Source organism: Accipiter gentilis, chromosome 22 (assembly GCF_929443795.1).
Source record: "Accipiter gentilis chromosome 22, bAccGen1.1, whole genome shotgun sequence".
Taxonomy (NCBI): domain Eukaryota; kingdom Metazoa; phylum Chordata; class Aves; order Accipitriformes; family Accipitridae; genus Astur; species Astur gentilis.
The window spans coordinates 10,985,001-10,999,415 of record NC_064901.1 but is presented as its reverse complement, the minus strand read 5'-3'; the positions used below and the strand labels follow the sequence as shown (position 1 = coordinate 10,999,415).

Sequence of the window (14,415 nt, the reverse complement as noted above, 5' to 3'; positions counted from 1 at the left end):
GAGTCTTTCCCCACCCAAGCAACCTCAGGGTGACATGCAGGATCAAGTTTAGCAGCCTAGCAAGTTACTGTCTCTTAGGTGAGCTGCAGTAACTAATCATATGCCTGATACTAGCACTGCCTCAAACATGAGGCGATTAATGCAAGATAAACCCGATTCCATAGATTGGTACCTCACTGAATTACCACAGCATCACTGTTACACCCAAAGATTAGTAAACTTTTCCTGAAAATTAAGTTTCATAACATAACAGTGTTTGATATTGAATGGTATTTATGCTCTTGAATATGGGTAAGTGCCTGGTGGGATGTTAAAAAGAAATCTAAACACATTATGCATTTTCTGATACGATCAGAACCAGGTTAAATACCTAACTTCCACTAAAATTTGGCATATAAGTTTGAAAATCTGTTCCTGTGTCACTTAGATTATTTTGAAAATTTTAGCTTTTCAGTGTCATGTCTTGTGCCAAGTCTGTATCAAAACAGGTAGAGAAATTGTAAAAGGTCAGCAAAAATGGAAAGGAGGAAAGAAAGTACTGAAATTCTCAGCTAAGTACTACTTGCAGGCATATTTTCTGAAGGCAGTGTTGGAGAAGGATTTGTCAAGTAGCATTTAGAAGCTTTGTTACCAGCACACTTACTTTTAAGTTTCTGGTTTATATCTGTTTGTCTGTACATATTTTTTGAAGCTGTTTTTACAGTTTGTGATTTTTTTTTTAAATATTTTTTCTGTAGAAGTTCTTCTTACTTAAACAATTTAAAATATATTCTAGGTTAATCTGAAATCTTTCATTATTATAATCACAGTGCTTTTCTTCATTTCCCATAGCCAAGATGTTTGGAAGTTCAGGAAAATCCCCGAGTGGTTACCAGTGGTTTTCGGGTATCACTGCCCACTTCCTTCCATCAAAAGGCAAAAATGCTCAAGAGGCAGCAAGGGAAGCATTTTCTTCTCTTCGAGGTATTTTATTCAGTTAATGCATTATCTACTGTTAACTATACTGTTTTTAATATGGTATTAAGTAAGAATCTGTATTGTCATATGGTTTTATAACTTTAAATGTTGTGGTTGGCAGTTTGCCATTGCATTTTGTATTTGATTGGAATCATTGATATCAAGACTGCCAGCTTTAATATTGAACACATCATAATTTGACTGGCTTTTGAAGACCCTAGAAAGCCAGAGCAGTGTTCATATCACTGTAACAACACTATTTCCACAGTACTTACTCACTTTATAACTTGCTTTATAGCTTTCTTGCAATATATACTGTGTGTGAGTGTGCATGTGTGCTGTGGATGCTGTCTACTTGCTAAAGCACTTTTGTAGCTACCATAATTTTAAATTAAGTTTCCTAGAAAGCTGTTGCACGTTTTGGCATCTAGGATTAGGTCAGTAGCAGTAAATATCATTTATATTCTTAATGTAAAGGAGACATTGCTATCTTGGGAATCATGAAATCTGGGTCCCTTACTATCCATCCCCCTCTTACAAGATACTGACATATAAAATAAAATGTGAACATTTTTGTTTCATATTTTTTTTCATTCTAAATATTAAATAAAGCATGTTTACACAGGCTTCATTCATAAAAATTGAAATAATTTTTAGTATCTACATGGGTAGGCTCATATTCTTGTTCATGAATTTGTGTGAGGTATTGTCCTGTAAAATCTTTTTTTTTTTGCATGGGCAGCTGAGTATTCATAATTGAATATAGGATGATAAACCCTAGAACTTTTTTCAGAAGCAAAGAAGTTGTACTTTGTAGAACATCATTAAGCTAGTTTTTGATTGCTTGGAAATCAGCAAGGTGGATGTGATCAAGCGTCTAGTAAAAGACACTAGTATTTAGTGTAAATCTTCTCATTATATTTGAATGGAAATCTGCCAGTACAAACATTATATAATTTGCCTTAGCGTCTGTTAAAAAAGATGTGTCTTTGACTAGTACAGTAGCCTATTGCTTTCAGCAAATTACTTGCATTAGCTGTATTATAGTAAAAAAAAAAAGTGGTAATATTCTGATCCTTGGTAGAAAATGCCAGTTCTCACATTTTCTTCTGTTTTTCTCTTTTTGGAAGTGGGTGTGGAAGACTGAATGAATTATGGTTCTGTCATGGCAAAAGAAACAATTTGTTTCTGAGAACTTAACTGATCTGCAAATATGCACAAGGCTTTTTTCTGAACTCACAGTCTATACAGCAGTTGTGTGAGAATGGCATAAGCACAGTCTTTTTAACCTCTTTGCTGGATTAATTGATTTAATCACCTCTAAAGCAGAAAATTGCTGCCAAAAGGATTCAGAAATGGAAATTTATTACTTGATGTTATGAAACATGGTTGTTCTGTAAAGTGGATGGAATTCTCCTGTGAAGCCAAGAATGGGAGGGAATGCAGTACATTACTGTTTACATTTATTTTCTTAAACTCTTTTGCTAAACTTTTCTTTAAATATGATTGGAAGATGACAGAGATTGCAGTGCTTTATATATGAAGTAGCTCTTGTGCAGCTGTACCATGGCAAAGTTCCAGAGGCTTGAAGGGAACTACATAGATTGTTATAACATGAAAATTTAGTTTAAAATGCTACTTCCTGTAGACAGTTTGCATACCATCTTTTGTGGCTCTTAGCCTATGGATCCTGGATAACCCATTTAAAAAAAGTAAGCTGTACTTCGGCCGATATTACCTTTTGGGTCAGTTCTTTTAGGCAGTTTTGCCTAAGTAAGGATGAGTCTCACCTGACTGTTTAATTATATGAATTCTTAGGAGCAGTGCATGGCTTGAAATGAGACAGAAAGCCTGTATGGTTTCCCTGTACATCCTGGAGATGTGCTGTGTAAGAGTCCTCTCCTTGGGAAACAGAACTTGTTGTCAAGAACCCAAGTGGTGGGTTGGTAACTAGTTCATTTATGCCTTTCAGCTAGATAGAGTGCTTTGGGAGGTCAATTTTATTCTGCTTACAAGCTAGGGGCAAGCTATTTCCAATCATTCCTCTAATTCTTGCAGAGGAAAAGGATATTGTACTTTTACTTACTTTAAGAAGACTTTTTAAAATAAATCTAGAAATTACAAATTTATCCAAATCTCTCTGCCTTCAATTTGCTCTAATACTGTTATGTGTCCACAAGTTAGAGTTAGTTTGTTGGCTTATGCATTTTAAATTTAGACCAGACCAGGCGGGATGGGGGTGTCAGTTTGGGCTTTTTTCTCCCCTCCAGTATTCCACATAATGCTGCAGAACTTTTAACTGCAGGCCAAAACTCTTTCTTCTTGACTAAAATGCTGGCTGGAAATTTGAAAAATGTCCTTGTTTCCTCCTTGACTGGTGACATAGCAGCTGGTATTGACCTAGAGATTGCTATTAGGCAGCATTGAAATACATACATATTTCTGGACAGAATTATCATTGTGTGCTAATTTCTTAGCTGATATTTCTGGAGATGTATCTTGACTTAATTGTAGTTCTATGTCAATTGCTATATAATCTTTTATATCACTTAGTGCACACTTCCTTTTCTGTCAGTGAGAATTCCCCTTTTCAGATTGCCAACACTAGTAGCAGTATGACTAAGTAAATCTGAGACATTTAGAGCAAAATTCAGCATTGGTGTGACCAAACTAACCTTTATGGAAGAGTGCCAACTCCTGAACTGTCTTTAAAAGCACAGAAAAGTTTTACACAAAAAGTATTTGTTTCTCACTGAAGCAACAGCCAACAGAGGTTGTCTTTATACTCTTGTACTTCTCCACTGAAAAACAAATATAAAAGTATATACAGGTATACACCGTAACATTAAAGGACAAGATCCCCAAAGCTACACTGAGAAGAACTTTACATAGATTGTTTAAGTTAGGTCACATGGGACTGTTATTATATATGTTCTATATTCAGAGAAGATTTTGTCTTCATTTAGTTTCTGTTGCTCATGAGTTAAAAAAGGTCCACACTGCAGAGCTGATTCACGTGTCTTGTTGTGGTATTGACTATGTAAGAGTAATACCTTCTCCTTAAGTGCTATGACTGGAATCTTCTTGCATACACATTCAGATGATCATGACTTCCCAGTATCTTTTCTTTAACTGTCTGCTTGAACTTTCCTCTGGTCTCATCTTTCCTTCATTTCTCCTGTGGGCACTTCGGTTTCCCATTGTCTGTCTTGCCATTTATAACTCTTTGTTTATGTGGAGATTATTATTGTAGTGAGTGTTTTTAAAAACAGCTTAGACAAGCATCCCTTTGGAATACCATATAAATGTCTCACCTTTTCTTTGAAGAATGTGATGTACTACGGGACTTCTTATTGTCCCTTCCAGTTCTATACTTTTGTGATTCAAAGTCCTTTAGAGATTACTAGCTGTCATAGACTGAAAATAAAAAAATAGGAGATAATAAAACTTATGGATACAAGGAATTCGGACTGTTACATATCTCTATACCCATTAATGCATGATATGTTTTCTTCTGGCAAGTATTCACCACTGCTCAGGGTGGATAAAATTTATTTGTATTCTGTTTCTGTATATTTGGAAAACTAACATGAAAAAGAATTTCATGAAAAAAATAGGTATTATGTGGGGAAAGGTAATATGTTGCAAAGCCTTCAGTCATGTTTAGACAACTGTTAGGTTATTACCAGTTGATTTTGCTGAATGCAACCAGGATGCCTATGCTGTCTTTCTACACACATTTAAAATATTCTGTCTTTAACAGCTATATTATTTTTATCCTGCAGCTAATATGACTTCAGAGGGATTGAAACTGAAGGATATTATTTTGGTTCATCTGTATATGAAGAGCATGAAAGATTTCAATGTTATAAATTCAGTTTATGTGACACAATTTGATTTGTGTCCACCAGCAAGGTAGGATTAGACTACTGCTATAGTATATTTATGCTACCGCTATAGTATATTTATGATACACTATAATATACTGAATTATTGTTACCATATTTATGAAGCTTTTGTCCAAATGTTTGTGCCTCACAGACTTGGAAGTAGACTTTTGCTGCCTTTTGGAGTAATCACATCAGGTCTGCTCAACTGAAGAACACTAGGGTCAGAAATTCTTGCCTTAATATATACCATAAGGTTTATAAATGCTCCCCTTAAATGGACTTACAGAAGAATAATACATTTTTGCAAGTCTCAGTTCTCCTCTGTGACTTGATTGAACTGACAACTCTTCTGTATTGGTGGGATTTTGTTTGCTTTTCTTGGTTTTTTGCCTCCCTTGACCTGCTGGCAATGCCCCTCTGAATGCAGCCCAAGATATCACCAGCCCTCTTTGCCACAAGGGCACGTTGCTGGCTCGTGTTGAACTTGGTGTCCATCAGGAACCTCCAGGTCCTTCTCTGGACCTTCGAGACAGTTGGCCCCCAGGATATACTGGACGATGGGTTTGTTCCTCCCCGGGTGCATAACTTTAAAGTTCTCCTTGTTGAACTTCATGAAGTTCCTGTGTGCTTTTTTCTCCAGCCTGTTGAAATCCATCTGGATGGCAACACAAACCTCTGGCATATCAGCCATTCCTCCCAGTTTTGTATCTTCTGCAAACTTGCCAAGGGTACGCTCTGCCCCATCATCCAGATTATTAATGAAGATGTTGAATAGGACTGGGCCTGGTATAGACTCCTGGGGTACACCGCTAGTTATTGGCCACCTGTGAGACTTTGTGCCACTACTCTCCACCCTCTGGGCCTGGCCATTCAGCTAGTTTTCAATCTACCTCACTGTCTGCTTATCCAGCCCACACAGCAACAGCTTCTCTATGAGCATGTTATGGTAGATGGTGTCAAAAGCCTTACTGAAGCCTTACTGTCAATGATTATTAAGTCTTCCTAAAAGTGATGAGGTTTGGAACCTTCTAGGTACTTGTGACAAACCTTATTCACCTTGTTCTCTTTTTTTTGTTAAACACAAAAGCAAAATTGTTAGCTGAGGAGGTGCATGAGATGCACATCATGAGATATTGGGAGTTGTTTCAAGGCAGTACCAATATCTACTTACTCTGTTCCTTTTCTTCCCCTGCTTATATGACTTGGCTGTGGTTGAAGATGAATACTGGACTAGATGGATCTTTGGCTTGATCCAGTGTGGTTGTTCTTAATACCTTGTGTTTCCATCAGATAATGATTGTTAGTGAGTAGCTTAGCTGCACTTACATATTCAGTAAGAATGCAAGTATGAAAAGAAATTATTTCAGACTACTGAATACTCTGATGCTAACGCTTTCATTCATAGATCCCCAAATCACAGCTTTTAAATATCTGTTATACAGAACTTTTAAATGTTGCATCCAGGTCCACCTCTGACATAATGAAACAGCTTGATGGTCTAGGTATGCAGTATGTGATTCCTGTGTTATTTGGGTGTGTTGGTTGTTTTGTTTTTTTCCATTGGAAACTAGATAACAAACACCTAGCCCATGAAATTTTTGTTCTGTTTTTTTTTTAAAGTTGTGTGTTAACGCTAGTTTTCCATTTGTAAAATTTATTGCCTTTGTCAAAAGGGCTTTTTCCTTATTACAGTAATTCATATTCTTAAGTATCTGAGATAATATGCTCAGTATGCAGAACTGCCATAGCTTGAAAAATTCAACTTGGCTCATAGGTTAATACAGGCTGGAAGGGACCTCTGCAGGTCATCTAGTCCAATCCCTTGCTCAAAGTAGGATCAGCTGTGAGGTCAGACCTCACGTCTTGTTCATATTTTTAAAACCAACTGTTTAGCAATTTTCTAATGTAAAATACTATATTTGATACTTTTATTACAAAATATGAAGTGTAGTACAGGCATGTGAATTTTAAGTATAGCATGACAAATAGTTAAAAGACATTGTTAAGATAACGTATATCATCTTAGATTCACATTCTCCTACACTGTCTGGGTGTCAGAAGAGACTAAAAGAGGGCAGGAAGAAGCTTCTTCAAATGCTGATTGCAGGCCAGGATTACTAAATCACAGAGGGATGGAGTATTGGTTGTGTGTGCCTTCAGAGGAGGGATCTAGTCCCAGCTGTAAACTACACGAAATGAATCTCCACTCCTATGTATGTGAAGTTCTCTTTATGACACTTCTCCTGATTTAGCTTCCTTCATTTCTCATGCTGCTGCATGTTTTAAGCCTCCACATTTGCATAGTGAGCCACGTAGTCTTCCATCACTAAAATAACATGTAGAAAGATTAGGAAGTTGCAGGAAAATGGCTTTTTATGATTATATTTATGGAACAAACAGATTTATGCTGCATTTTGTCCAGAAGAGAAATTATACAGCAGTTTGCGTGGCTGCATCATTGCATTATGCACAGAGACCTGGTTGTGGGGGTTCTCACAAGCAGTATGCTGGAAGCACTGACTCAAGGGTGTGGATCTGCACTAAATTTGCAAAATTGTCTTGAAAATTTACCAGCCCAAGCAGAAAATCCATTCATCCATGCTTATGATGATGGTAATGAGGAAAAAATACTGTATTTGCATGTGGGAGGAGGGGAGAAAAGTAGTTTTCTTGGAAGAAATAAGCAAGATGAGAAGAATTTTGTAAGATTATGTTATATGATATATAAAGAGAACAAGTGATTTTTTGTTGGATTCCTGCTGGGAGCTAAATGACTTTTTTATGCATGGACTGCAAATATAATTATTTTTCAGGCTTTGAAATGTTGATTTCCCCCCGTATATGCCCTCCTTTTTCACTGGCCACATGCAACAGACCGTCTGTCTGTCTGTCCATTCTGGCACTTAGTCTTCCTTGGAGCAAACAAAAACAAACTTTTTAAATGAATGGTTAAGTAGGTTTTCAGTCCTGTCATAAGTGTGTGTCTGTCATGCAGCTTGAGGTATAACAGAAAAATGTGCTCAATATTGCATGATAACATGTGAGAAGTGTGTAAAGGAACAATAAGTTGCTGCTTTTTAGAACCTGAACCTCTAGTCCAACCATTGGAAGGAGATTCGGTGAAAAATGCATGGATGTAAGAATATGACAATGATACACTCAGTCTGAAGGCTGCTTAGCATAATTTATCTGGCATTGCCAGAGTTCTGTGGTCAAGGTCTTTTTAATAAAAGAATTCATGTATTCTTAATAAAGTAATACACATCATAAAAACAACCAAATGGAAATAAGACATTGGATATGGTGCTAGTTTCTCCTTCGTAATGGAGATTATCTTGCTGGAAGTCTGAAGCTGATCATTATTTGGAGAGGAGAAAACAGTGTAAATGCTAGCAGGGTATTGCGATACCATGGCTTTTTGTTGTTGTTGTTCCTGACAAGTTTTCATAACATAGTATCCAAACGAAAAAACTATGGAAAATAAATGCTGAAACTTGGTGCAAGCAAACTTTGTTTGAAAAAAAATAATTGTCTTGTGTTTTCAGAGTATGTGTGGAAACTCTGTTACCTGATGGAGTACTGTTTTGCATTGACTGCCTTACACATAAGTATGACATTGCAACAGATGATGTGTTACGTGATGAAAAACTGGTCATGCATGTACAGAGCATTTCCCACTGGGCACCTGCTAGCATAGGACCTTACAGTCAGTCCATCAAGGTAGGGAATCTTTGTTACTTCATGTGAAATATATGTCAGTGTACTGAAATGAGTACAGTTATAAAGTCTCCTTCTCTCCCATTTGAATGTGCAAAAGAAAATATGTAAAAAAAAAAAAAAAAAGAAAAAGAAAAATGAGCATTTTGAAGTTATATTTTTAAAACTTTTGAGCAAAACAAAAACTTAACCCACGTCAGTCTTTCATTTTGTGATCATAAGACAGGTTAAATTACTCTTTGCAGAGAATCTCAGGAACAGCCTACTTCTGTTGTATATTATAATTAGACCAAGTAATTGTGTTACACATACACTTTTATAGTCTGCCTAGAATATAAAAACAATTTAGGAACATCTGAGGATATTTGAAATTTGTTTGCTTAAAGCGAGCAAGTTCAAACTTTTTTATAGGTAAGTCAATCCTAAAATATGTATTTAATGAAATCCCTCTTGAGGCTCTTCGTACTGCTTAACCATTTAAAAGTACAGCAAGGTTTAAGAACTGTTCTTTTTTTCAAATTAATAAGAAACTGAATAGAATATTACGTACTATTTAAAAGTATGAAAAGGAGGCAGTAAAGTATCATGGAAAAGTGGACCAAAACTTTGAATAAAAAGCTTTTTTCCTAACTTGGTACCTCTTGCCCAGCTAGTACCATTCTGACAAATGATGAAGTATGTCACCTTTTCTGTTGCAAAAAATGTATATATGTCCCTTTCTTTCCAATACTCCTCTTGTGTAGTACATTGTCCAGTCCAAATTATTGTGTTGCGCAAACTGAGTCTGCAAACCCATTTAGTATAATGGTCATGGAATTGTACTTTGTTTTGGTTTTGTACCATTTTATGGAAAATTTCAGGAATAGTATTTTCCTTCAGAAGCTGATGTGGAATTTGTTTCATTTGCAGGATGAAATGTTGGTAGATAACTACTGTATTAACCTTGTGGTTATAGCAAGGTTATAGGGTGGGTTTATATCATCTGTGCATATCCGTTTTTCTTGAGAAAGCAGAAAGTAGGTTTATTAAACTTTCTTCCATTCAGTCTTACACCTTGACAGTCATAATTGTATCACATCATACATAGTCCTTCAAAGATAAAATTTAATAAGCTTTGCACCTTCGTATTTGCAGGAACTTCTCTGATATATCATGGCAACTAATCTGTATTACTGTCCCGGAGCTGGCATAGACTAAATTCAGAAAAGGGTGTGAACTGAAAATTGCTTTAGTAACCCAATGAATAGTCCCGTGCTGCAAATGAACAATAAGCACTGCCAGTCTCTTGGATCTCCTGATGGTATGGGACAGTCAGCATAGCCAAGGAAAGGCTCATTTCTCTTCAAACATAGTGTAACCAGTAACATTGGTCAGCAAGTTAAACATTAAGGAAAACTTTCCATTGTTTTTTGTTTGGGGTTTTTTGGTTTTTCTTTCCCAAGGGAATGTTTTTAGTCAAGCAACGTTATTTTCCCTTAAGGTGGAAAGTAAGTATTTTTACTTCTAAAATCCAATGACCACAGGAGTAAAGAAACAGAAATGAAAAGCTGTACCTCTGCTACAGGATCACTTGTCATCCTTTATGGCTGAATTCTGTCTCTAGCCCACAGACATCTCTGTGGGGAATTGGTAATATACATACCAGCAATAGTTTTAATTTTCCTTTGCCAGATTTTGCCTTACTACTATGACCAATATGGTTCATCTCAGTATAATATTTAACGTTATCCTGGTTTTATCTTGCTAAGAATCCCTGACTTTTTGGTAACATATTTCTATTCTGCAGAGCTTGATTCAGTAAACATCAAAAGAATATTCTTTTTTTTTTTTTTTTTTAATTTCAGTAAATGTATTATATTTTTTTTCTTTCTGAAATAGCATATAAAAGATATAACCTATAAAACCTTTTCATAAGAATACATCATAGAGGAATGTGTAAGCGCATAAACAATATATTTGCATTTGAAAATTTATTAATGAAAGATATGGATCGTGTATCTTCTTAAATGTGAATTTTCCAAAATTAAAATTTTTAGGTGGGTTTTCAGAATGTCCTTGGACTATGTATGGGCAGGTATTAAGCTCTTAAGGTCACCAGTGGAAGTAAAGCACTTCAGTATGTTTTAGGACTAGAATATATTTTCCAGAATAAATAAGGAAGGAACAAAGGTGGCTTTTTAATCTGTATAGTCAACAAAAATGATTTAAAAATTATAATAAATTTATGATGATGAAATGTTGATCAGTTTTGCATGTATGAGGAACAGAAGCTTAATGATCTTAAAACAGTAAATGATTATTACCCTTATGTTGTGTATCTGTAGATTTTTGTCATTTGCTTGATAACAACTGGACGATTAAATTGTTGTCTTTTCTGTCCAATATGAAGTTTTGTGGACACTGAGGAATCATCATGTATTTTAGCACAGTGGTTTTGCTCAGTTCAGAATAGGCCAAAGACTGTAATATTCAGGGTATTGCAAGTTGGGATTGATGTGCACTGGCATGCAAGACCAGAGCTGGCAGCAGAAAGGTGTAGGTAGTTCATGCGAACTATGGAATTCACACTTCAGGCTCAAAAAATCACTCAGCAGAGCATCACTTTACTTCTGTAGGGACCTTGCAGGATCCTGCCAACAGTGCTATGAGGACAGAAAGTAAAAATTTGAAATTTGCCGTGAGAATGTCCTGACCTCAGTCTGATAGACACCAAACAACAGTGGCAGAATAAAATTAGGATTTTCAAAGTATTTATAGCAAAATCAAACATTCTTCCTCATTTGGGATTAACATTCTTTAAAAACAACTTCAGTGTTTCTACTTCTGAGAAGTACATGTAAACTGTTGTAAGATACAATTTGACTGACTTTCTTATAATTAAGAAAAACCTGAGATCATTTAATATATTTTTCTTGGTCCACATGTTTTGTTGGTGCAGAAACCTCTGCCAATCTTAATGTCTATGTCAGCAACTGGAATATAAGCTACATCAGAGTTATTGTAAAGGCTATACTGCTGATCCTAGTAAAGTATAACAAGTGTTCTGATTATGTCCTTCTAACAGTAGTACCACAGACTATCTAGGCTATTCGATCTGGGAATATGTGATACATGGTTTGCCTTCCTCCAGATCTTTGTTCCGTAGTGAGCACCAGCCCAATTTGTGCTGGTCATTGCTAGTATCTTGGTATTTTTACTAAAGGTAGTACTTCATGTTTTTACTTCTTGCTGTTGTTTATCAGATTAGTATTTTATTTTCATGTTTTAATTCTGTTTTACCAGTGAATTAGAAGATTACAAGCAGTAATTGGTAGCTTGTATAGAAACAGCTTACTTACCATCTTCACAAAAGCTAACAGCACAGTTGCACATGAGGGAGTTAAACATGAAGATGCACTGCAAAGCAGTGTTTGGGGTGAGCAATTTATACTGAGAGCTTATTCGTGATTATTTATTTTGTGAGAACATTCTTTGAGCATTTATGAACTGTGACCATAGTTCATTAGAAAAATAATTTTCAAAAAAGCCCGGTGCAGCTGAAACACTAACCACAAATACTTATCTAAGAATGAGTGGAAAGTTGACAGTGTTTGTACCAGATGTTCTTCTAGTATGTTAATGTAATTTAAAACTCTATTTGCACTTACAGTTTGTTTGCTTTGGCAAAGTTTCTTCATGTTTTTCTATCTGGAAATGAAGAAATAAACTGCCACAGTAGAAGTTAGCGTACTCTTATATTCTACAATAATTTTTTGATGGTGACATAATGTATTTTATACACATACAGACACGTATGCATCTATGACTTGATTATGTCTGTTGAAGCTTTTAGCTTTTCCTTGTGACCTCAGTTCTTTTCCTTTGACAGCTGCCAAATCCCAGTTTCACCATCCTTCAGGCATCTTTTTCTCAGTTTTCTCCTCCACACTGTCTGAACTCAGTAGCACAAACATAAAAACCAAGAGTGTCCTTACCCTCTGATTCCATTGTCCAGATGCCTATAAGTTGATTGAAGTTGGGTTTTTGGGGTTTTTTTTTTCTGTTTACTCACCTTAAAATAAATTATTTTTTCCTTTCATTTTTCTGATCATCAAGGCATGATATATTAGCGGGTAAGTACTGTGGGAACAACGGTGTGAATAAAGTGTTTTGCATCTGGTTTAAGGCAGTGATGCTTGCAGTGGTTCTAATGTTTCCTTGCTAAGAAGACTTGGTTCCTTCTCTTGCGGTGAAACTGAAAATGATCTGATAGAGCTTAGGGCACAGTTTGCAGCAGGTGGCTTTAAAAGAAGGTGGTGGTGTTGGAAATAGCCTTGTCTGTTATATGTACCAGGAAAGATTACCTGGCTACTTAAACTATCTGGTTGCAGTTTTCCAAAAGCATGCTTAGCTGTTGTTAAACAAAATGCATTATTTTAAGGAAACCATGCATTTAGGGATGCATGGATTATCCATGTAAGAAGATCAGCAGAAGAAAGATGAATGTAGAAAGATGTCATAAAATTCCTATTAGTGAATCAGGGATTGAAAAAAATCATGGTATGATTCTTAAAGATATAGTTAACCCTTTAAAATACTGCTTTTTCACATACCTATAGCTGATAAGTTGTTTGCTTCCATCCTGTCTTTTCCTTTTGTGATTCAACAACAGTATATTATATTATACCATATGTAGTAATATGGGGGTAGGATACCTGGAGCTTCCAGTGGCTGGAAAAAAAAAGTGGTAGTCAACAGTTCAAAATTCCAAGTAGCGTTCCTCTGGGATTGATGCTTGGGATGATCCTGTTAACATCTTAATCAACAACTTGGACAATGGGATTGAATACGTGTCTAGTAGGTTTGTGGATGACAGTAATTTGGATAGTGGCTGATGCATTGGAGGGCAGGGCTGCCATTCAGAGATAGCTAGACAAGCAATTGATAATGGAAGCCACATGAAATTGAACAGAAATGAAGGAAAAGTCCTGCAGCTAGGACAGAATAGTCCCATGCAGCAGTGTAGGATGGGGACTGACTCTCTAGGTAGTAGATCTGCAAAGAAGTAACTAGAGGCCCTGACTCTCAGCAATCTAAATAGAAATTGGAAGTTCACCATTGCAGCAATGAAGGCTAACTAAATACAAGGCTGCATTAGCAAGGTTGTAAGCCAGCAGGTCTTCAAAACCTGACTACACAAGGCCCTCAGCAAACTGGTCTAATGTCTAAGGTGGCCCCGCTCTAAGCATAAGGTTGAATTAGGTGGCTCTAGAAGTCCTTTCCAACATAAATTTTTGTCAGATTCTTTGATTAATATTAAAATCACAGATTTACTGACAGAATAACAGAAAGGAAACAGCATAATTACCGAAAAAAAGAAATCCTTGCTATAAAACTTTCTCTTCAGGAGATCATTAATGGTGCTGTATGGAAGAGCACTTAGGACACTGTAATTTTAGTAGATGAGAGAAAGAAAGTCCAGTGGCACTGGCATACCCGCTGCTAAATAAGTAACCTTGTCACTGATATAAAAAATTACTGTTCTTGCTTCCCTAGCCATCATCAGAAAAATATGTATAACCTTAGGGCAACCTGGAGACTGTCCTAAATTGTATGAAGACTGTAAGTATGCAAGTCAGGAAACAATGGGACAAAACTGAACTCTACATCTTTGCTGTTAATTTCTGTTGTGTCATATGCTTCTTAGCTGAAGATTAATGAACCTGACTGTGAAACGTTGTATTTAATTAGTACCATTGACCAAACTGTGGATCAAAGCTGTCTGCCACTGCTGAGGGACGTGGCATGTGGTCACACCCACTATCACAAAGTCCACCAAATAGCAAGAGATAACTGTATTAGCTCTTGGAGG

The 14,415-nt window shown here is 36.2% G+C and overlaps 1 protein-coding gene across 2 annotated transcripts in view; it reads left to right on the top strand.

Moving 5' to 3' along the window:
• Nucleotides 1–14,415, top strand: part of DPH6 (diphthamine biosynthesis 6) — a 215,357-nt gene that overhangs the window by 88,450 nt on the left and 112,492 nt on the right. For both annotated transcript variants that reach the window (XM_049825129.1, XM_049825128.1), the window contains exons 10-12: nt 832–963; nt 4,743–4,872; nt 8,393–8,567. In XM_049825129.1, the coding sequence (XP_049681086.1) occupies nt 832–963; nt 4,743–4,872; nt 8,393–8,567 (437 nt within the window). The remainder of the gene's footprint in view (nt 1–831; nt 964–4,742; nt 4,873–8,392; nt 8,568–14,415) is intronic.